The sequence below is a fragment of the Tachysurus fulvidraco genome, chromosome 5 (assembly GCF_022655615.1).
Source record: "Tachysurus fulvidraco isolate hzauxx_2018 chromosome 5, HZAU_PFXX_2.0, whole genome shotgun sequence".
NCBI classification, from domain to species: domain Eukaryota; kingdom Metazoa; phylum Chordata; class Actinopteri; order Siluriformes; family Bagridae; genus Tachysurus; species Tachysurus fulvidraco.
Window position 1 is genome coordinate 31,161,291 of NC_062522.1, and position 23,370 is coordinate 31,184,660.

At 40.9% G+C, this 23,370-nt stretch overlaps 3 protein-coding genes across 17 annotated transcripts; all 3 read left to right on the forward strand.

The window, feature by feature from the left end:
* Window positions 1–111: 111 nt before the first annotated feature.
* Window positions 112–4,610, forward strand: tmem237b (transmembrane protein 237b). Of its 6 annotated transcripts, none has more exons than XM_027159655.2 (14): window positions 112–320; window positions 464–514; window positions 1,429–1,460; window positions 1,575–1,588; window positions 2,082–2,162; window positions 2,483–2,608; window positions 2,701–2,800; window positions 2,883–3,043; window positions 3,279–3,405; window positions 3,511–3,702; window positions 3,786–3,859; window positions 3,944–4,031; window positions 4,264–4,385; window positions 4,465–4,610. In XM_027159655.2, exons 1-14 carry the CDS (start codon window positions 294–296, stop codon window positions 4,527–4,529), a joined length of 1,260 nt encoding a protein of 419 aa, XP_027015456.2. In that variant the 5' UTR covers window positions 112–293; the 3' UTR covers window positions 4,530–4,610. The 6 variants fall into 6 exon arrangements, with proteins under 6 accessions (XP_027015456.2, XP_047670373.1, XP_027015455.2 ...); XM_027159654.2 differs by having other exon boundaries at window positions 120–320; window positions 2,480–2,608; XM_047814417.1 differs by lacking the exon at window positions 464–514.
* A 2,654-nt stretch (window positions 4,611–7,264) lies between these two features.
* LOC113651031 (cytochrome P450 20A1) lies at window positions 7,265–12,310 on the forward strand. The gene is made up of 13 exons (XM_027159642.2): window positions 7,265–7,618; window positions 7,883–7,932; window positions 8,041–8,207; window positions 8,716–8,861; window positions 8,961–9,128; window positions 9,222–9,300; window positions 9,721–9,836; window positions 10,014–10,068; window positions 10,243–10,363; window positions 10,486–10,597; window positions 11,195–11,259; window positions 11,548–11,637; window positions 11,719–12,310. The coding sequence occupies exons 1-13, from the start codon at window positions 7,547–7,549 to the stop codon at window positions 11,867–11,869; spliced, it is 1,392 nt and encodes a 463-aa protein (XP_027015443.2). The 5' UTR covers window positions 7,265–7,546; the 3' UTR covers window positions 11,870–12,310.
* Window positions 12,311–13,163: 853 nt separating this feature from the next.
* abi2b (abl-interactor 2b) lies at window positions 13,164–23,112 on the forward strand. Of its 10 annotated transcripts, none has more exons than XR_007140608.1 (12): window positions 13,164–13,364; window positions 16,372–16,539; window positions 17,266–17,442; window positions 17,621–17,638; window positions 17,739–17,836; window positions 18,758–18,904; window positions 19,821–19,942; window positions 20,318–20,500; window positions 21,696–21,884; window positions 22,085–22,136; window positions 22,287–22,478; window positions 22,786–23,112. XR_007140608.1 is itself a non-coding variant. In XM_047813975.1 (12 exons), exons 1-12 carry the CDS (start codon window positions 13,248–13,250, stop codon window positions 22,959–22,961), a joined length of 1,674 nt encoding a protein of 557 aa, XP_047669931.1. In that variant the 5' UTR covers window positions 13,165–13,247; the 3' UTR covers window positions 22,962–23,112. The 10 variants fall into 10 exon arrangements, 9 of the variants coding, with proteins under 9 accessions (XP_047669931.1, XP_047669933.1, XP_047669932.1 ...); XM_047813975.1 differs by having other exon boundaries at window positions 13,165–13,364; window positions 22,050–22,136; XM_047813979.1 differs by lacking the exon at window positions 13,164–13,364 and adding an exon at window positions 14,263–15,225 and having other exon boundaries at window positions 22,050–22,136.
* Window positions 23,113–23,370: the final 258 nt, after the last annotated feature.

Below are 23,370 nucleotides of genomic sequence, written 5' to 3' on the forward strand. Positions count from 1 at the left end.
AGACCGTTCCGTATCCAAGGGCAACAAACAACATAATGGCAAACGACAAATAGCATTTCAATAGCATCAGAAGTGCACAAGCTAGGGTACGAACTGAATTAATGTCTACGTCATATCTAGGGCACGACATGCACTATATGGATGTATTTGGGACTTAACCTCGTCAAGGCTGAAAACTCTGAAATCTCTGCGGTTTTGTTTTGACTTTATGGAGCGCTCCTTTTTAAAATTCACGACGATTAAAAGCAAAGATTTATGATTTGACAAAAGTGTTGTTTTCTTTTATTATAAAAATGAGAATGGATCCCGACGACGAAAAAGTGAGTCGAAAGAAAACAAGGATGTTGTTAGCAAGTCGGTCGGTTGACCGAGTTAGCCTTCAAGCTAGCTTGTTGTAAACACGTTAATCACACGATTCTTTTTTAAGGATCATTTATATATTCATAAATGTTCTGTAATGTAGGTTAACGGCACAAGAAGAAGAGACCTACCGCCAATTTCACACGTACAGAAAGTAAGCTTTGCATGCTAAAGTGCTGATTCTACGTGTTGAATAACTTTGGAAACAGGTTATGTTTAATGTTTTGGCTAGAATTGCGCATTTGTGTTGATCTATAAAAGCTTATTCTGAATAAACTTTAAAAGGCCGAAAATGAATAACCCAGTTTTGCTCGTGAATCAGCTAAGGATTCAATTTCGGAGTTGAATGAATAATGATTCCGAGTCGAGTGATAATTTCAACTCTTTTCAGTAAACCAGTTCACTCGGCTCACCTCTTCAATAAGATCCGACTCTTGCTTTAAGAGTCGACTCGATTTTTTTAATATTATATCGGCAAGAATATATTATAGATATATTATTAACTAATATATAGCTAATAATAAATTATTATATAAAAAGAAAAAAAAGAAAAAAGAATGTTACTTTAGTGTTAGTTAATAATATATGTATAATATATTCTTACTTTAAGAGTCGACTCGATTTCTTTAAGATTATATCAGAAAGAATATATTATAGATATGTTATTAACTAACCCTAAAGCAACATTATTTATTTATCTATCTATCTATCTATCTATCTATCTATCTATCTATCTATCTATCTATCTATCTATTTATTTATTTATTTATTTATTTTTTAAAAATATAATAACCAAAAAAAAGGTAATTTAAAGCTCATTAATCTCAAGCAAGCTCAAGTAAGTACTGGTGTAATCCTGGCCTTAAATTTAGCTCAGCACTAATCCATGCACACGCCTGTGTGTAATGTTACGTTCTCACCATTGATCTTTAATAGAACTGGTGAGTTTTCTGAAGCCATCACATACCAGTGCGTGAGAGAGAAAAGATGGCTAGAATAGTTCAGTGCTTTATACCTGGTGCTCTATGTGTAATCGGAGATGTGACATTGTGACTTTTTTTTTTTTAGCGGGGTCCACGTGCATTGCCACCTTTGCCTAGGTAAGCACCGCAGTCAATGTTGAGATGTTACTTTTACTTTGTTGTCAGTGCACAGTGATTTTGATCTATTTGTTTCTCTCCTCCAACTTTGCATCGGCCCTGCTCTAAAACCAGCCAAGATACAACAGGTTAGTACGTCATCTTCAGTAGGGAAGAAAACCGGCTCATTTATATAACAAATAAATAACCTCAGACTGTGCTATTTTAAGAATTTAGTTCCTCCAGGATTCCATGTCAGATTTTTAGACAAAAATACTTGATTTTACTTTTATTTATTTAATTTTTTTGCAAAAAATTAGTGAATTTTTTGAAATTGAATTTCAAATTGGTGAATTTGTTTTGAATTGGTGAAATTGCATAGACAGGAGCTTAGATGCCAATATACATGAATGGAAGAGGGCTTTGGATGAATGCGTCTCATGGTGCATCTCACAATATTGCAAAATCCTGGAGGACTGACTTATTATTCAACAACAGGATTATGGTATTTAGTTTTAGTTAAAAATTTCCTATAAGAGCATATGGAGACATTTCATCAACACTGGAATTCATTTCCGGCTTCAGGATAAATAATCTATCACAACCCTGTGGTTTGTTCATCTTTGCTGTTCTTCGACCCAGACGAAATGCCAGTACAAAAGAAGAGAAAGAAAAAGAAAGCCAAACCGGAGGAGAGCACGGATGTGGCTGCAGTTCCTAAAGGTGGGAACCTAAAGTGTTTTTTTTTTTTTTTTACAATTCAAATCAAATCAAATTTAAATACCACAGGTTTATGACTCTTATAGATGGTTAGATGATTTGATGCCATTCAGATACTGGTCATATAAAATAATATCTTAATGAGAGTTTATCATTTTTAAAGCCATGAATGAATGCAATATTTTTTTAAGTACTTTTGAAATTACATGAGTAATTCAGGGCCAACTTTGCAGATCGCCCCTTTAAGATGATAAGAAGTGCCTCTCCTGTTGAAGAAGCATAAAGCGTCTATGTAATGTGATGTGGCCCTTTCACTTCAGGAGATGGTGCATTCGAGATGGGAGGCCTGGCCAGTCCGAGACTATCAGAAAGCCGAGAGCGTTTAACGCCAGAACCTTCTGAAAACCCACCTCAGAGGAAGAAAAAGAAGAAGAAAGCTGAGGCAGTCGGTGCGTCTTATATCACAAAACAGCATAAGGTAATTGTTCGTTAGGTAAAGCATTGATTCATTTGGTGATGCTGGCACGCTGTGATTGGTCAGATCAGGACGGCGATCACGCTAACCTGGTGCTGAACGGTGACATGGCAGCGCAGAACTCGGACGAAGAAACGACGCGGAAATCGAAGATAAAGAAGAAGAAGTGAGTCATCAGTAAAAAAAAAAAAAAAAGGTTAGTTGTCCATTAAAATTCTTTATTCACTTGTCTGTATTTCTCTTTACAGGGCGAAGCCTAAAGTGCCTGAAAAGGAGCTGAATGATGACCTGGACGTGGAAGATGATGACATCATCACGGGTTCCCAGGCACCGATCCCCCAGAATGCATTGTTCTCCGCTCCTCAGGGTCAAAGTCAGCCTGTGGCCAAGGTGTTCATCGAGAGAGGACGTAGGTTCACACTTTCTTTGTCCAATTTTTTTGGACAGCCTTTTCTAAGCAGATGTAGTTGTGTGATATACTTTCCATGGTTTAATATATCCAATAATAAAAAAAAACCTTTTTTTAATAATCAAAGCCTGATTGACATTTTCCTTGAACCTTTTCCCAGATTTTATGCAAATCACTGTATAGTGTCTGTAGAATTTATAGAATCTCAAATAGCTGTCTGTGTGTGTGATTTCAGGCCGTTTCCAGCCTGCTGATCGTACAGCTCGGCATGGGACCAGCAATCAAATGGACCAAAATTTCACGGATGTCCAGTCCACGTGGACCACCAGAGACGTGTCAATGAGAGTGCACCGTGGCTTCAGGTGGGTTTGTGATATGCAGGGCCTTGTATAAATATCCCCCTCACACACTATGAAGTGCTTCTCCTGCTAATAACACTCAATATACCCAGCGTTTCTTTCCTGAAGGGTGCTCGGCTTGTTCTGTCACGGCTTTCTAGCCGGTTTCGCTGTTTGGAATATTATCGTGCTCTACATTTTGGCTGGAGACCAGATGAGCGCTCTGCCCAACTTACTGCAGCAGTACTACACGCTGGCATACCCCGCACAGTGCCTTTTTTACCTCCTCCTGACCTTTAGCACTGTTTCAGCCTTTGACAGGTAGGACAAGGTGTTTTGTGGAGATGACATCTGTTTAATCTCTGCCCTAAAGCACAAATATTAAAACATGACTGTTTTAACAGAGTGAATCTTGCCAGCATACCGACAGCCATCAGGAGTTTCCTCACCCTCGATCCTGTGGCACTCGCCTCTTTCTGTGAGTTTCTATTCTCTAACAGAGTTATTTATAAAAATATGTACAGTTCTGCACCGAGTTTTCTGTATAATTCTCTCTCTCTAGTGTATTTCTCAGCTTTGGTCCTGTCTCTAAGCCAGCAGATGACTAGTGATCGTATTAATCTCCACCTCAGCGTGAACGCCTCACTGTGGTGAGTCTTCTACGTAATACACCTTAACGACCCAGTGAATAAAGGCAGACTTGTCAACGTCCACTAATTTTTCAGTGGAGCTCCACGTTGGAGTATACAGTATATGAGTTGTTAATGAATTAACATGTAGATCTGGAATGATAAACAATCGCAGGGGTGTTTTAAACCACTAACATTCATGTTGCTTAATTGTCCTCCTTAACAAACAAACCATGTCGCATTTCCCCGTCAGGCTGCCTGGTTCAGAACACAGTATACTGTATCCCTGGATCATTGTTCATCTGGTAGTCACTCTGTTGGTAAGCTTGGCCTGGGTCCTAGCATCTACCTCTGCGGATGTGGATTACACAGAAGGTAAGTTCTCACAGTGTGACCAAATTAAGCTCTTTAGCTGGAGCGTTGCCTCAGACATCACAATGCCGTATTTGTCCAGAGTCGCTGATGGCCATGAAGATAGAATTTCCCAAAGTGGAGGAGAAAGGAAGCGTCACTGCCTAAGCAGCAGCGTCGGACGAAATGTTCTGTGTTTGTACTCATTCTACACAGTGTACATTTGTAAATAAAGTTGTAAGAACACCACGATGACTGCATTTGTCTTTATTTAGATTTTGTGGTAGTGTTTTTTTTTTTTTGATGTTGTTGTGTAGTGGCGGTCTAAACCTAGAAACCATTTAATATCTGGATGATGTGTGAACTAAGAACTTGCGAAGCACAGATTGGGGTCGTGTCCAAGCTATAGATGCTGTATGCTTAACTCAGCTTAAACAGCAAAAACCCTTTAGTTGTCATTGAAGCAATTTCACCATAACATTATACCAAGGCACTTTGTTAAAGAGAGTTCATTTTATTCACTACAGCCTCGGAATCTGAAGACGACGATGCTGTTTTTGACTTTTGTCTCAAAACAGCCATAATAGATACTAATCTACGTGGTAGCAGCTGCACTATACAGTCCACAGCCATTGTCCTAAGTCTCTAAACACATGATGAAAGACATCAAGTAGGGTTTAGTTTCTAGTTTAGTTAGACTGTTTGAAAAAGACCTTATATTCCTTATGATCTGCTTGGCTTTTTGGTCAGAGGGTAGTCAGGTTCGGTGTAGTATGAGCTATACACAGTAGCTGGAATGAGCTGAATTTAGAAATCAGACTTTTCCCAAAACTCCCCTTCAATTCAATGACTACAGACTAGGAGGTGTGTTCACATCTACCACTAAGTCCTCCACTGCTGCAGCCAAATATCTGCACTGGAACATTAGCCTGAATAATGACTAATCGGCTAAAAATTAGCCTTACTCAAGTTGGGAAACCATTTTAAGATCAGTACAATATGATGACCAAGATTCACTCAAAAGAGTTGTCTCTTGTGATTGCACCATGAGGACCAAAACCCACTTCATACGATGATGTCATAGAGTTCTCATAAACAATGTAGTCACCTTCCGTCTGAAGGAAAGACATTTGAAAGGACCAGGACAGGAGAAGGTATGGAAGAACAGTGATTTAGGATCATGGTATCTTAAGTCTGTAACGTAGTGAACCAAAGTTCATGCATTCAATAAAAGAGACTTAAGCACTTTTGTATTTACAGCATTTACCGAATGCTGTAAATGTAAATGGAAGAAGGAAGGTACTTATAGGAAAAGAAGAACCAAGAGTTTTAAACCAAGAGGTTTAAAAACAACCTTTGATCTAAACAGTCAGTTTCTGAGTGATTTGGGCAACCAGAATGTCAAAAATTGTGAACATTTCCATTACAAAGCCAACAAACCGTCCTTCATTTTTGCACCGCAGGCTGCAACTTTGAACTAGTAGATGGCAAAGTCATCATTGCTGTCAACAGCTACACACGGGCCACCAGTCGCCTCCAGGATACTGATGCTGTCCAGTTTGATGCTCTATATTGTGACATATCTGGATATGACCAGTACAAACTGCCCATCCAACAGTCCACTAAACAGTGACTGAAACGGCTAAGTACAAGAGCAACCTTGAGTGACCTTGGATTTTTAAACAGGCAAGTTCACAAGACCTACATATAAATTGGGTTATGCTTTAAATATCAACCTGATCTCATGAGAGTTCTGTATGTTTTTGATGCCCATGTTTCTAGGTTCTTTCTCAACATTCCTCAGCAAAGACTGTAGAATTGATTGGATTGAGGTTGGATTTTAATTTATTTCAACACCAAGCTTACCCTTATACAATTCCTTATTGCTTGAGTCATGTTGACTGTTGCAGATTTATAAGTTGGCTGTTAAGTAGGCTGCTAAATAAATAGGAATTCAAAACACACATTGATTTTGATCACATTGTTTTAAAATGAAAAAGGCATAGAGGCATAGAGGCAGGATACACCCTGGACGGAGTGCCAACCCATCGCAGGGCACACACACACACTCTCATTCACTCACACACTCACACACTACGGACAATTTTCCAGAGATGCCAATCAATCTACCATGCATGTCTTTGGATCAGGGGAGGAAACCGGAGTACCCGGAGGAAACCCCCCGAGGCACGGGGAGAACATGCAAACTCCACACACACAATGAGGAGGTGGGAATCGAACCCCCAACCCTGGAGGTGTGAGACAAATGTGCTAACCACACCGTGCGCCCCCTTAATTATACATTTTTACATACAATTATTATTATTTATTACTTAAGACCTGGTAACCCTGCTGTAGGGTGGTTAATTAGCCTGCAGTCTCTCCCACAGTTCATTCGTAATCTAAGCAGAGTTTTAAAATTCCATACAGCTATATGTGTTAGGACATAAGTTCATTGCTTCTTTGTTAAGGATGAAAGATAAACAGAAAACAACAAATATACAAAAAACAAGAACTAATTTAGGATTTATTACTATTTATTACAATACTTTACTTATTATTATTATTATTATTATTATTATTATTATTATTGTAGTAAATATATGCTAAATATAATGTTACAGTGATGTTCACTAGTTACAAATTATTTAATTAGGTTTAAGCCAATCGTTTTGTTTAATCAATCAATCAATCAATCAATCAATCAATCAATCAATCAATCAATCAATCAATCAAGTACTTAACTACTAGAATAATTATGTAATTAACTATTACATTAATTTATTAACTAATAAATTATAAGTATATTTAATAAAAAAGGCATTTTTGTAAAAGACAAAAAGTGACTGATTATTTGACTTTATTCTTTGGTTGTTTTTTTTAGCTTCACGTCACAATCTTAACCTCTTATATGCGAACTGTATAACGTTTCCTGCATCGATATTCTCAGTAATCATTTCGTTACGTCTGGCTATTTCATCAATTTAACGTTAACCAGTCCTGTTAATCGATAGCCGAAGTTGACGATGAGTGAATGTTTTGTAGACGTGGTACACAGTTAGCCAGTTTAAATGAGCTAAGCTAGCGTCGAATACACATCAGCTAATTAACACTAGTGACCAAATGTTTATTTTAACCTATTAAAGATTAATAAGCCTACAGAAAGAATCGTTTATCCTGCAGATATGTTGGACTTTGCTATATTTGCTGTGACATTTGTCGTTATTTTGGTTGGTGCTGTGTTGTATTTATATCCGGTAAGAGTTTTGTTTAATAAACACTTCTAACTTCCATTTAGTAAGACATTTTTCCATGTGAAGTATTTAATAAAAACTTATCGTTAACTGTTATACAGTTGAGTGTAAACGTTTGTGCCCCTACACACTATAATGTTAAATTCAACACGTTTTTGTTATTTCTCTGCAATATTGTAGGGTGTGTAAACTTTTGCACCAGTAGATAGTTGGGTATTAGAGTAGCATTGACCCGACATGGTATGACCTCTAATTTACTCTCCTTAGTCATCAAGGAGAGCTTCTGGTGTTCCTGGCTTGAACCCTACAGAAGAGAAGTAAGTGTAAACACAATACAGTTCCTCTCTTTGACCTTTCTTACTTGTTCTCACACTCACACACACACACACACACACACTCTGCTATGCTTTCTTTGCTTTTTATAGGGACGGTAACCTGCAAGACATTGTAAATAAGGGAAGCCTGCATGAGTTCCTTGTTGGGCTTCACGAACGGTTTGGTCCTGTGGCGTCGTTCTGGTTCGGACGTCGACCTGTAGTAAGTCTCGGCTCTGTAGATGAACTGCGGCAGCACATCAACCCCAACTGGACCAGTGAGTAGTAAAACATTTTTAAGTGATCCCTATAATGAGATCTAACATATTCTTTCAAATACCTCAAACAAGAACAACAAAGAACACACTCTGAATATCCTGTAAAAAGTATTTCGCAAAGCTTATGTGAAAAAGTACAATAATGTTTTGTTGATTTATTGCAGCCAAGGTCGTTTCCATTGCTGAACTAATCTCCGTTAGAACACATGATTTTTCATGGCGAACATGAGCGGCTTGTTTGTAAATTGACATGTAGATTAGACCCAGTTTAATTTCAGTGAGAAATCAAAAGCTATAAGTATAACTTTGATAACGGTAGGTTGTGATTTTCTTCAGTAAAACTATAGGGCCATTTCATTATTTGTAAAACTGCGCATTCTAAAAGTCTTTTTGGTGTAAAATATTTAAATTTCTCTGCCTTTATTGTTTTCCAGGGGGTGTGCAAACTTTTGCACCCAACTATAAAGATTTGAAATGATTTCAACATTTATTTCTTTTTTTTCTTTAGCGGATTCCTTTGAGACGATGCTCAAGTCTCTGCTCGGTTACCAGTCAGGAGCGGGCATAGGAGGCACCGAGGCGGTGATGAGGAAAAAAGTTTATGAAGGCGCCATTAACAAAACACTAGAAAATAACTTTCCTCTTCTGCTAAAAGTACGAAGCTTTCATCTCCGTTTAACGAAAAGCATCCGCATTCCTCGGTTTATCTCTCTCTTTTTTTTTTCTGTGTAATCCTTGCGCTCGTGCTTGCAGCTGGTTGAGGAGTTGGTTGAAAAGTGGCAGTCGTATCCCAAATCCCAGCACACACCTCTCGGCGCTCACCTGCTCGGACTGGCCATGAAGGTCGTCACTCAACTCGCCATGGGCAGCCGCTTCGCCGAAGACGCCGAAGTCATTCACTTCCGCAAGAACCACGAGGCCGTGAGTAGCTGGAAGCTCTCATGATTTAAACAGAGATTATTTTCTCATGTAATAAGAGTTAGCAGTGTGGGTTTTTTTTTTGTTGTTGTGTAGATCTGGTCTGAGATTGGGAAAGGATACCTTGACGGTTCTAAGGAGAAGAGCTCCAGCAGGAAGGCGCACTATGAGAGCGGTTAGTGTGGATTTATTTTCCATGTATTCTGGTTTCATCTGCAAGGCAAAATCACGCAAATGATATTACTTCGCTTGATCTTATATGTTAATCGTTTCTATAGCAACAGCTACTTTGTTTGATGTTTGTGTTTCATGTGAGTGAAGCCGGTAAGGTAAAAACGGCACGGATGTCTCATGGTATTAGATGTGGTGTCATTCTGTATTACATAAAACATTTAAACTGGTAAACAATCCACTTGAGGATGTGTCGGAGTAGGAATATAATACTTTGGGATGAGACCTCCACACACATAAATACACACAAACATGCAGGTGCACACGCAAGCACACATGCGCACGCATATAAACACGTACACATTGTGTTGCATCCCTTACATATCTGTTGTATGTGTGTGTGTGTGTGTGTGTGCACGCGCAGCACTGTCCGAGATGGAGTCCATGCTGAAGTCTGTTATAAAAGAGAGAAGTGGGCGTGGCGCAAACTGCTCATCTTTCATGGACTCTTTACTGCAGGCTAAACTATCAGAGAAACAGGTGACTTCACAGAGATGGATCTATACACAATAATCACTTAGTCACAGATCCAGGCTGAAAGTTTACATCCCTCGGATGTTTTCAAGTGGAAATAAAGTTAAAAATATATCACAGAAGTGTGTGGCTTCTCAATTAGTGTTTATTTGGTGTATTTTTTATTTTTTTTTAATCTCTCAGGTTATGGAAGAGAGTATGGTGTTCACCCTTGCTGGCTCAGTCATCACTGCAAATCGTGAGCTGCTTTTTCATCTCTCACTCCGTTTACTGTGTTCCATTCTGCAGCCTTCATGTTCCTGGTTATAGCCCCAGTTTGCCAAATCCAGAGAAATTCTTGATGATTTTAACGTCACGATAATTTAGAAGTTAAGCAAAAACACGCTCGTGTCTTTCTCCGAATCCTTCCCAGTGTGCATCTGGGCAGTACACTTCCTGTCCCTGTCGGAGGCAGTGCAGGAGAAACTGCATGAGGAGTTAACAGAGGTGCTGGGCGATGAGCCGGTGTCTCTGAAGCAAGTTCCACAGCTCAGGTTTGTTCCGAGCCTCCTTCATTCATGTGCTTGCAGTTCTTGGGCTCTCCTGAGGGCGCCATAATGACTGACCTCCTGTAGAATTAGCTGAGTGATTCTGCAGCGGCTTTGTGTGTCTGCAGGTACTGTCAGCAGGTCCTGAACGAGACGGTTCGCACGGCTAAACTCACCCCGATCGCAGCCAGACTGCAGGAGGTGGAAGGGAAGGTGGATGAACATGTTATTCCCAAAGAGGTCAGTAGTCTTCATGCTGACACGGTTATAATGTAAGGAATAAAAACACTGGGACTTCAGGGAGTAACAGTGACTCTGCTTCACATCAGGCAACATCACAGCACCTCGCTGTTAATTATTTATTTTATTTATTCCTTACTTAAAAAAAACATTAACACACATGCAACATATTCACTTTAGTAATAACAATGTTTATTATAATTGAATCTTGTTTTACAATTTGAACAATTTTATTTAAACATTATACACTATTTTATTTTTTATCTTGTTTGTATTTTTTTTTTTTACTATATATTTCTTTGTTTTTCGTTTTTTTATTTTGTCTTTTTTTGTTCACTTTTAAAGCACATGGATCTGCTCTGTAAATGTAGGAAAGGTTCAGTAAAAATATTTATTTATTTAGATTTTTTTTAATGTTTTTTATAATAAGTCTGATTGTGGGAAAGTATTTTGGACATTACTTTTAGTATAAATTTGTTTTTTTTGGTTTTTTTTTCCAAATAATTAAAAAAAAACAAAGCATTGTAGGGATTTTTTGACACGTGTTAGTGTGTGTTGCTTTAATAATTTCTGTGCTTTTCTTTTTCTATTAAACAGACTTTGGTCATCTACGCTCTCGGTGTCGTTCTTCAAGATGCAGACACTTGGACATTACCATACAGGTGTGTGTCTCTGCCTCTGCCTGTGTGTGTCTCTGCCTCTGCCTGTGTGTGTCTCTGCCTCTGTGTGTGTGTCTGAGACTTACATCAGGATGCATTGTACCCCATTTTACACACAATCAAAACAAAAGTCAAACTTGTATCGGTAGTACATTGAGTTCACAGCGACTCCTGGCTTTTGAGGAAAATGCGAAGCGACCAAAACGTCTTTATGGCACAAATCGGCACAAATGAAAGTGAACGGATCTGTTTTTATTTCCATGTCGACAGATGTTAAACTTTTTCATTCAGGTTCGATCCAGATCGTTTTACGGATGAAGCGGTGACGAAGAGCTTCTCGCTGTTGGGCTTTTCAGGAAATCAGGCCTGCCCTGAGCTTAGGTAAAATGAGGAAATATTCACTGAGAGTTTGTGATAATGTCAAAACATAAAACATTCTCCTCTTTTTATTTCCGCTCTCAGATTTGCGTACACTGTGGCGACGGTGCTGCTGAGCTCGCTGGTGCGTAGGCTACGGCTGCACCAGCTCAAGGGCCAGGTAGTGGAGTCCAGGTACGAGCTTGTGACCACGCCGAAAGATGACACCTGGATCACAGTGAGCAAGAGGAACTGATTCAGCAGATTCTTGAAGTATTGTACACAACCATAAAGGACACTGTGAAGAGATCAATTTTCCAGGACGTCAAACGTAGTGCTGTGTTAATAGTCATCAGATATGACCACTGGAGAAGAACAATTTCTAATGCCTTAAGTGTTATAGAGTTCTATTGAGTCATTTAATAACTGATTCATCTTAGATAAATAACTTGTTTCCATTGATGAAAAATACCTTGTTTGCTGTTATTCTAGTAATAAATATGAAAATTTGTTTGTTACAAGGTTTAATAATTTAACAGAAGAATTCTTTATTTGTACATAGTCGGATGCAAAAATTTACACACCCTTTGGGCCAAATGAAGAAGGCAGATGTTCTTCATTAATTCATAAAATTTGTAATTTTAAGATGATAGCGTGTGGAAGAAATAAACTACATCACATTACGCCGATTACACAATCCGTGTCTCTTTGTGTCTTTATGTACACATTGTATATTGTCAGATTATATAACTTAAAAAAAATGTTTAAAATCAAATTCTACAGCACTATGCACCGTGTAACTCCACAAGTCACGCAATCAGGACGCAGCAACGTCCGAATTTCCTGGAGATAGGAGAGAAGAAAAGAAAAATGTAGAGAAGAAAAGAAAAATGTTATATCCACGTTTCTTGTTTCAAAGTTAAAAAAAACACTTTATTTAAAAAAATTACTAGTGTTAAAAGTGAAAAACAATCGTGGATTTATCTTTTTAATTTTTGAACCTGGATATGTTGAAAATATTAAATGAATACATTTTACTGATTGTTTTTTTCTTTTTCTATCGACCAGAGGTTCACAGCAACGTTTAGACTTTCTTTTTTATTTCTTTATTTCCTTCTTTTACATGTGTTATTCAATGTTGTCTTCTGTAGTATGTGATCGTGTTTAATATCTTTATTATATATTTTAAAATAACAAAAAACAGGACATTTTTCCAACTTGAAACAAGTCATTTTTTTGACACTGTGTATTTGAACCCACATAAAAAAATAATTTTATAAATGTATAATTTATATAAATGATATAAATATATACACATCTAAAATAAACACAAGACAACACGACATGTGAAATGTCACATTACACAAAACAATTCTTTTTAGGAGACATAAAATATTATTTCTTGTTTGTTGTATCTGAATTTGCATAAAACCTTAAAATTAGGATTTAAAAAAAATAAAAAATAAAAAATCACTACCAAACAACCAAAACAAATGAATCTAAAATGTCCAGGAGAAACATCAGCGCGCTGCGCATGCGCAAAGCTTTGCACCGCGCCTGCGCAGTCCGCTCCCGAAATCCTGGAGCCACGGATCCGGGATTGTGTGACAGGCAGCTAGTAAAAAGATGTGAAGATGGCGGAGTTACAAATGCTTTTGGAAGAAGAGATTCCTGCAGGCAGAGGTGCTTTACTGGACAGCTATGCGAATTTAGAGCGGGTCGCTGAATACTGCGAGAGCAATTACATTCAGGTAAATCACCAAATCTCAATGTATAAACATTCCCCAGTAGTAAAATTGCTCGGATGGATCGAAATCACGGCCGTATCCCAAATGGCTGCTCAGCGCTTAACGTAGTGCGCGACATAAGGCGTGACGTAATGACGTTTACGTCACATCTAGTGCGCAGTGCAACACTGTTGAATGTTGTTCGGGACGCAGCCATCGAGTGCCGTTGACTGCTGTGGAATGATGCAAACAGCCACTGATGCTAGCTAGCTAGCTATAAGCGAACTCGCTTGTTCGACGACAGCAAGGCTGTGTTGCATTACATAACATAACGACGTGTTATTGTTGTTATTATTATTGATATTATTAGTAATAGAATTCATTTAAAGCTGTAATATTTTAACCAGACGATATATGCGTTTAATTCCTTACGTTTAAGCGGCCATTTTGTTTACAGATATTTAGCTGACTCGCTAGTCCTTAGTCATTTTCTTACTTTTTTTTACACTCATGACATTTAAATACATCAGTAACATAAACTTTAATGCTTTGTTTGATTCATATATTCGACGATATTACCGAGTAAAATTGGTTTGCACGACGCAGCCGGGAGCTAAAGACAGAGTACTGTTGTGTGTGTGTGTGTGTGTGTATATGTGTGTGTGTGGGGGGAAGACAACAAATCTTAATTAAAGGGAAAAACTCCACCTTGAAAGATGTCGAATGTGTGAAGTGATTCTGGTGCGAATTTGTTGGCTGGTGGCTGTAATTTTTTGTGATCCTTGTGAGAAGTGAGAGGTCGTGTCCCCTGATGACGTCACCTGCTGGTGTTTTGGGAGGGGGGGCATTTGTGCAGCTGTTAACAGATGTTAACACCACCACGTGACGTCATCAGGGGGACACGACCTCTCACTTCTCAACAGACTGTGGAATGATAACAGAAGGACCTTCCTGAAGACTTTCTCTTGGTGAAAAATCCTGAACCCCCCCAAAAAAATGACAACTTGAAAAGTGCTGAAACTGGAGACTCCTTCCTTCCTCGCTTGTCATTTTAGAAATAGTGCCGTATTAGAACGAGCACATTAGGGTAAAAAAAAAAGCTAATACGGAATTTGGATGACAGCCGGAGTGAATCTCTGACTCGCTGTTACAATAAAAGAATCGACTGAATCAGATCGGTCACGATTAAACGTTAAATGTAAAAGCTTACAGATTAAAGATTGCAGTTTTTTTTTCTTTTTCAACGCTGTGCCTGAACGTCAGTAGATGTTTTAGTACGTCGACTTTGAACACGACAAACCGGTTATGTAAAGCATCGATCTCTATTAAAAGATTTTTTTTGGTTACCTCAGGCAGGAAAGGAGTGTGTGTATATTTATAGCCATAATTTTGTTCAAGTAGACCGATATGGTACTGCGAGTTTCCTCCTCAGAGACCAGAACCCAGATTCCCAAAAGCTTCACAGATCATTTTTCCTGTTAGCGAGTGTATGTTCGTTCCTGTAGCAGCAGATGTGTGGTGTAGGACATTCATTCAAAATATGTATATGTATTATATATAGTCATTTCTTACTCTCCAGCACAAATTGAAACTACTCTCTCTTTTTTTTTTGGGGTATGATGGTGACTTTGAATGTGACTTTCACATCCTTTCTTCTTTCAGATCGATTTTCTTGGTTCTTGGTTTCTCGGTTAACTTTTTTTTACACAGTGAGAAGACTGAATTTGTGGTATTTCGTGTTGGTGTTCACTTTTTCAGGAAACTGTCGAGTGTGTGTGTGAATGAATCCATCCATCCGTTTCGGTCACAGCTGTGGACAAATTATAAATTTGTCGAGTCGAAGAAGCGTTGTGAGGACTAAAATCTCCCGACAGGAACGTTGACTGTGCGTACGATACGATACGTAATCTAGATCACGTGTGTGTGTGTGTGTATATATATGATACTTATTAAAATTGAAATGTTTTCACCAACACAAAACTGTAACATTACTTCAGCCTTCATGTTTATTAAACTTGTTGATTATGTGTATGTATAATTTGTCACAATGCCTTATTGAGATGATGTCATTAAACCTTTTGGTTTATAAAAAAAAACATTCAGTGCTTTACAGATGGAAAGGAAAAGTGAAGAGAGAGAAATGTTTGTCCTCAGAGCTGAGCTTTCTTTATATGGCAGACATGCTCCATTTTTTTAAAAGTCTGTACGCAGGTCTGCTTGCAACCAAGTGAGCTCTGTCCCACGTCTGTGCCTTTCTCTAATTTTAATATGAAGACATCCCACGGTTCACGGCAAGAAAAAAAATCAGTTCAGCTTTGAGATCAGTTGCATAATTAGGATTTATTTTTGTCTCAAACAAATAAAACCAAAAAAAAAAACCCGACATTTTGCACAGTTCACTGTCCACTCGCCCACATTTATCTGCTAACACGCACACGTGTACATTTACACCCGCTCCTGTTTATCGTCCGCTCTTCCTTTAAGCGACTGTGTCGCCATGGATACGCTGGCGCAGAATGATTGATGGCTCAAGGCAACCAATAAGCAGGACCCTGGTGTGGGGTTGGATAACAGCCTTCTGATTGGTTTCAGCGTTCACACTCGCTCTCGTTCGGAGATGAATGAGTGTGTGTGTGTGTCTGTGGGAAGGGAGGGGGGTGTGGGGGTGGGAGAGAGAGAAATGGCGAGAGTCTTCTAATAGAAAATGTAACACGTCCTGGCAGTTCCTGTTTAGACGAGAGAAAATGTTTTTTTTGTCCTTTTTATTTACCGTGGACAGATATTAGGATGCCGTACTAATCCCTCTAGAGTGTTTCATAGAAAGCAGGTTTGACACAAACCCTTGTTTAGGAGTTGAGTTGTGCATCATTTCCTGTCATCACTTGGCATCATGTCAACAGCGGGAGTCATTAATAACACTCAGACTTTAATCCTTTTCTCCTTGTTCTCTCCCTTTCCCCCTTTCTATCTTTTCTTTCTCTCTATCTCTCTCTCTCTCTCTCTCTCTTTCCTTTTCTTTTTCACACCGCAGTCTCCTGATAAACAGAGAGCGTTAGAGGAGACTAAAAGCTACACGACTCAATCCCTGGCTAGCGTCGCCTACCTGATCAACACACTCGCCAACAATGTGCTGCAGATGCTCGACATTCAGGCGTCTCAGCTACGCCGCATGGAGTCGTCCATCAACCACATCTCACAGGTACACACACACACACACAGACAGACAGACACAGACAGACAGACAGACACAGACAGACAGACACACACACACACACACAGACAGACACACACACACACACAGACACACACACACACACACACACACACACAGACAGACACACACAGACAGACAGACAAACACACACAGACAAACACACACAGACAGACACACAGACAGACACACAGACAGACAGACACACAGACAGACACACAGACAGACAGACACAGGTTTGGTGATATACATGACAAGATCTTGTTAATTTAACAGTACACTTTTCTCAGATATCAGAAATATAACTGGACATAAGTAGGTGCATGCCTGTGTGTGTGTGTGTGTGTGTGTGTGTGTGTGTGTGTGTGTGTGTGTGTGTGTGTGTGTGTGTGTGTGTGATGTGGAGCATTTACACAAGACAAATGTCCATGATTTTTTATAAGGAGAAGCTCATACACTTTATAGACTTGCTTGGCTTTAAAATAACAAATTATTGAGACAAAGGTATTGGCACCCTCTAAAAGCAGGTAGATGAAGTGTGTGTAACTGGTTGCCACAGTGGCCTCACTGAATGTAATTTAGCTGTGACTTGAACACGCTTGGATTGTTTTTTTTTTTATATATTCCTGAATAGAACGAATCAGCGCAAGCATGAAGAAATTCAGTCATGTAAAGATTGACAAATGAGGCTGAATTTTTTTGCTCACTCTGTAGACGGTGGACATCCACAAAGAGAAGGTGGCCAGGCGTGAGATCGGCATCCTCACTACTAATAAGAATACCTCTCGCACACACAAGATCATTGCTCCGGCCAATCCCGAGAGGCCTGTGCGCTACATCCGCAAGCCTATTGACTACAGCCTGCTGGATGACGTAGGACACGGCGTAAAGGTACAGCGACACTGAATGTCACCTTCAACTGCAATACTGGTTTCTTTAAAGCTTCTCTAACCTTGCGGTTTTTAGTTACGTGCTGCTCACGTGTGTTTATCTAATCCTCTGCACGCTCTTATTTAACACTCTGTGTCTTTTCTTCTCCTCCTCTCTTTGTTGCTTCGTAACAATGTAGTGGTTGTTAAGGTTCAAGGTAAGGCGTCGTTCAGGTATCTCTTTGCATACGTGTGTGTGTGTTGTTGGTTTATGAGTATGGACGGTTTAAGCCACACCTCAATGTTTGAATTTTACAGGTTAACGCCCAGAACATCAAGGCGGGCACGACCCCTCGAACAGGTGCCCCTACCCAGAAACCACCCAGCCCTCCAGGTCCAGGGAAGGGCACCCTCGGGTATGTGTGTGTGTGTGTGTGTGTGTGTGTATGCGTGCACAAGTCTGTGTGTGTGTGTGTGCGCACATCTGTATGCATGTGTGTGTGTGTACGCGCACGAGTCTGTATGTGTGTGTGTGTGTGTGTGTGCGCACACAAGTCAGTGTGTGAGAGTGTGTGAGAGTGTGTGAGAGAGTTTGTGTATGTATATGTGTGTGTGTGTGTGAGAGAGAGTCTCCATTCATGTTGATTTGATCTCTTGCCTCTAATTTCTTACCTAAAGTAATCTTACCTCAAACAGTTGTGCTCATTAGAATATTAGGCCACACCCATTCAGACATGTATTTGTACGGAAATTATTTTCGTGCACGTTTTTTTTACATTTTTCTATTTAACTGATCATGACTCCTAGTTCTGAGGAAATCCCCTTTTGTGAATGACCAGTTCATGTGATGCCCCGCACACATTCCCAGGTGTTTTTAAGTTCCACTTTGTAAGTGAATCAGTTCAAAATTTGATCAGACGCCATTGTTTCTCTGTTTAGGTTCAGAGTTCTGTTTATTTTACAGTTCGTTCCCTGGACGTTCTGCTCCAGTCCTGGAGTCTTATTCTCTTTTCCGTGTGGACTTGGGGACATGATTTTGTGTTCTTTTCCCCCGAGCGTGTGCGTTTTTCTCCCTGACAGGCTGCGCTGGAAAACAACCTGTAAATGTTGTCATACGCAGAGTGTCGTGTATTTCATGTGCTTGTGTACTTTAATGCTGATGTTTTGTTCCTGTTGCCCCCTTTTTACCGTATGATCCTCTCTTCATACCCCTGCTTCTTTACACTGTCACTATGGTAACACGGCTGTCCGTCAAGGGTTTAAATGATCAGATGTCACGGGGGGGTCGTTATTATTGCCATCAAGATATGTTAAACTGTAACCCCGCCCCCTGGCAGGCGCCACTCCCCCTACAGGACGCTTGAACCCGTGCGTCCCCCCGTCGTTCCTAATGACTATGTGCCGAGCCCGACCCGCAACACAGCTCCGCCCCTCCAGAGCCCGGCACGCACCACCTCCGTAAATCAGAGGACCCGCACGTACAGGTACACACACACACACACACACACACACACACACACACCCCACACTCAGCACTCATAGAGGTGATATTCTGTCAAGCCTCATCCCTTACTTCTCCATCCTTTTTCCCCCTCCTCTGTCTGTCTCTGTCTGTCTGTCTGTCTGTCTGTCTGTCTGTCTTTGCTCTGTTTGTTGTTAACTTGTCTGTCTTTTTGTCTCTCCTCGTCCCTGTCGGTGCGTCTTGGTGAAAAATAACTAGCCACTCACTAAATTCCTCTTTTTCCTCCTTTTTTTCTCTCTTCGGCTTTTTCATCCTCCGATCTTTCAAATAGCCATGACACCCTTTAAGAAGATCTCTCTCTCTCTATCTCTCTCTCTCTCCCTCTTTCTCTCTTATTTTCTTTCTCTTTTTTCCTCCTCTCACTCCGTCTTTTTCTCTTTCAGCGTCTTTTTCCTCTTTGTCTCTTTTTGAGCAGAACTCTTACTCCCAGACTTCTTAAGGGATCAAGCTGAAAGGAAGAGCGAGCGAGAGAGAGAGCGAGATGATATTTCACGCAGCTCCCAGCAGCATGTTACTACACGCTCTAAATGGAAAAGGGATAACTGTAGAATAAAATGCACTCGGCACTCGAGTTTCCGGGCTGTAATGTGATCAGTGAATCACGTCCTGGTACACGGTGCTATTTTAAACCCTTTTAAAGTGTTTTTTTTTTTTTTTTTTTTTTTACAAAGCTGATTGATTGTCGTGGACCAAAGGTCACCTTCCTAAAAAATCGAGACCTGGCGTAGACTGAAAGTTTCAGCCCAGAGTTAACCTGAATTTGATTTATTTATTGATCCATTTTAATTCCCCACCTGTCCACCCCGATGTGTGCTGGATCATATGTGAGTAGACATTTTAAAATCTCGCTCCGCTGTGTTTTTCCTCTCCGAGCTCAGCAGTGGTAGTAGCGGAGGAAGTCACCCGAGCAGTCGCAGCAGCAGCAGAGAGAACAGCGGAAGTGGCAGCGTGGGCGTGCCTATCGCCGTGCCGACCCCGGCCCCTCCCACTGCTTTCCCAGGTAAGCTTTCCCTCAACGTCCTGTTCGGACTGATGTGCAAGCATCCTAAAAAAACAGCCCTAGGGTTAAATGTGTGTGTGAAGGTGTGTGTATATGATCCTGCTTCACGTCCAGTGTTCCACTGACTCCAGGATGAAGTCTGAAGCTTACTGACAAACAAAAATCGTTCTTATTTAAAATGAAACCTTGTAATGCGAATGTGTTTTTTCCGTAATTGTTTGTCTCTTATGACTGACACGTGATCTGCACTACTGCTGTCAGCTCTTTCTATCTCCCTGTGTTCCTTCCTTCCTGACGTCTTCCACGTTTTTGTGCTCTCTGCTCCTGATCTCTGTTCTTCCACTCTGCTCCGTCGCTCCTCGGCCTGACCTGTAGCAGGTACTGCCTCCACCCCTCCGAACCCTCCCAAGCCCCCTCCCAGTGTGTCTATCCCGGCTCCCCCGGCACCTCCTCCTCCTCCTACCCCTGAACCCACACCTCCTCCTGCCCTTCCTGCTCCCCCTGAGATCCCAGCTCCCCCACAACTGCCCCCCACCACCGGTACAGCGACCGCGCAAGGTGAGTCGTCCCTTCCGACCAAACGGTTGTGTTCCTGTGCCACGTCCTCATTCGCTTCATCGTCAATCGAGAAAACACCTCTGCACCCTCCCTCCATTTTATATCGTTCATGTCTGAGGCTCGACTGGTGTCGAGTTCTACATCCTTTGTGCTTTTTTTGTGTGTGTCTCATTTCACTTCTGTATTGATCGTCTTTATTTCCTGCTCCGGAGTGTCGGATACATCGGGCTGTGATTGTCACATTTACCCCTCCGTCCTCTCCTCCTCCTCCTCCTCCTCCTCCATGGATTGTTGGTCTTGTGTGAATTTTCTTTAACATTTCTCATGTTGTGTAAGCAGAGTGGGCTTAAATGACCAAAAACGACACAAAAATGTGTTTTCTATTTATTCCAGATGTATTCAGTCAGACATTTGTTAAGTTTTGCACTCAAGCTCAAAGTCCCACACAGATATATTTCTGTAAATATCTGCGATCAGCTTGGAAGGGTTTATAGATTAAGTTATGTACAAAGAAGATCCTTCCATCTTCATACCTGTATGTTTAAGCTTCCGTGTAGACGTACAACAGCATAGATTCACTATACAGGCAAGAGTATGTGGACACTTTACCGTCATTCGCTCCATTCCCTCTTTTCTGTTCCAGTCAGCTCTTGTGTGAAGGCTTTCAACTAGATGTTGGATTTGGATTCAGCTACAAGAGCATTAGTGAAATCAGACACTGAATTTGGTTCCAGTTCATTCCAGTGGGGTTGAGTAAGAGTCAGGGCTCCGTGCAGGACACTCGAGTTCTTCTACTCCAACTAAAAAGACTGACTGATCAGACTTATGTCTTTGTGCACAGGAGCATTGTCAGGCTGGAGCAGTGCTTCAGCTTCTTCGTTCCACTAAAGGGAAATTAGAAGTGATTCTGTACATGAAGATGTGCTTCCAACGGTGTATTGAAGGTCCACATCTGATTGGTGTGACGGTCAGGAGTCCACATACTTTTGGTCGCAGACTGTAGATCGATGTTAATATTAATGTTTCTCAACATGGCATCGTCTGCAGCAAGTATCACGTTACTTGTAGGCTACATTGTCTTCTAGTCAAACTAAAAGCTGTAAGAGTCACACACCATGTGTATATTAGTGTAATCGTACCTAAACTCCTGGTTCAGTATGCTGGATTCTGAGCCTTCTCATATTCTATCTTTTAGGAAACGGGCCTCAGTTCTACAGCATGAACAGACCAATAGCGAGGCAAACCACACCCTCAGTAGGCGGGACTCTGCCGTATTGCAGGCCGTCTTCGGTCACCAGTCAGCCGAGTAACGTACCTCAGAATACTCACGCAAACATGAGCCAGACCCAGCTTAATGGAGGACCACACTACAACCAGAACCAAGGTGGGCTGCTCGTTTATTATTTTACTGTTATATCTTTTTTTTTTTTTAAACAGAAGTCACCCTCTCATCCAAAATGAACTTGCGTTTAAACGGCTTCTGTTTTTTTTTTCTTTTCACACCAACCCTTCGCTGCACGTCTCTCACACTTTACCTTATGTCTGGTAGCCCCCATGGCTCCGCCTCCTCCCTCCTTATTACAGATCACACCCCAGCTGCCTCTGATGGGATTTGTGGCTCGGGTGCAGGAGACCAGTAAGTGTGCACTTTAACCTCTCTGATGGCATGTAGGTGTGTTGGGATGGTGCCTGCTTAAACAACCCTCTGATTCCTTGTGTGTGTCGTTTTCTTCACAACACGGTGTGTGTTGTTTCTAATCTTTCGCGCGTCTTCTCCACTCACCAGTCTCGGACGCTCCTCCTCCTCCGCCCCCTGTGGAAGAGCCGGCGTTTGTGGACTCGACTCCGCCCCCGCCTCCACCTGAGGACTACGAGGACGAGGAGGGCGACGAGGATGAAGAGTCGGCAGTGGTGGAGTACAGTGACCCGTATGCCGAGGAGGATCCTCCATGGGCTCCTCGCAACTACCTGGAGAAAGGTTTTTAAAGCGTTTTGAAAATAACACGTATTTAACCCAGCTTTCTATGGTCTGTTTTCGGCTAACGTCTGGACCAGAAAACAGGAAACAGGTTTTATGTGAAGCTAGATCACAGTTTTCCAAGATATGGAAACGTTCCACCAACAAAGACGAAGCTCCCAAGCAAAGTTTAAGAAGGTCTCGATGGTTGAAAATCTGAAAAATGTTCTAGACGGGACTTCCTATATGTATATATGTGTACATATTTAACATCCTCAAAACCGGACGAATACACTGATAGTTCTCCACCGTTTTTGTCCCCCCACAGTGGTGGCGATCTATGACTACACCCGCGATAAAGAAGACGAGCTGTCCTTCCAGGAAGGGGCCATCATCTACGTCATCAAGAAGAACGACGACGGCTGGTACGAGGGTGTCATGTGCGGCACCACGGGGCTCTTCCCTGGAAACTACGTCGAGTCCATCATGCACTACGCTGACTGAGCCACCAGGGGGAGCTGCTCTCCATCTCTCACTCTTTCACTACAAAAACCTCCCCCTTACACACACACACACACACAGACTTATTAGATGCGTGACAAAGAGGACGATACACATCTGTATATTTGTGAAGAATTTTTTTTTTCAAAATTCAGCTTTGACTCATTAGTGAACTCTGTGTGTGTGTGTGTGTGTGTGTGTGTGTGTGTGTGTGTGTGTGTGTGTGTGTGTGTGTGTGAGAGAGAGAGAGAGAGAGAGAAAATGTGTTTGTCTGTTGGGAGATTGATATCTGTAAGATTTAGATTTAAAGATTTATAAGAACCATTTTTGTCTTAATTTGAGTCTTATAGAAACACTAAATATTCCTGCTGCTGGTTTCACTCGACACTTAAGTGAACTAGACCGTGTACTT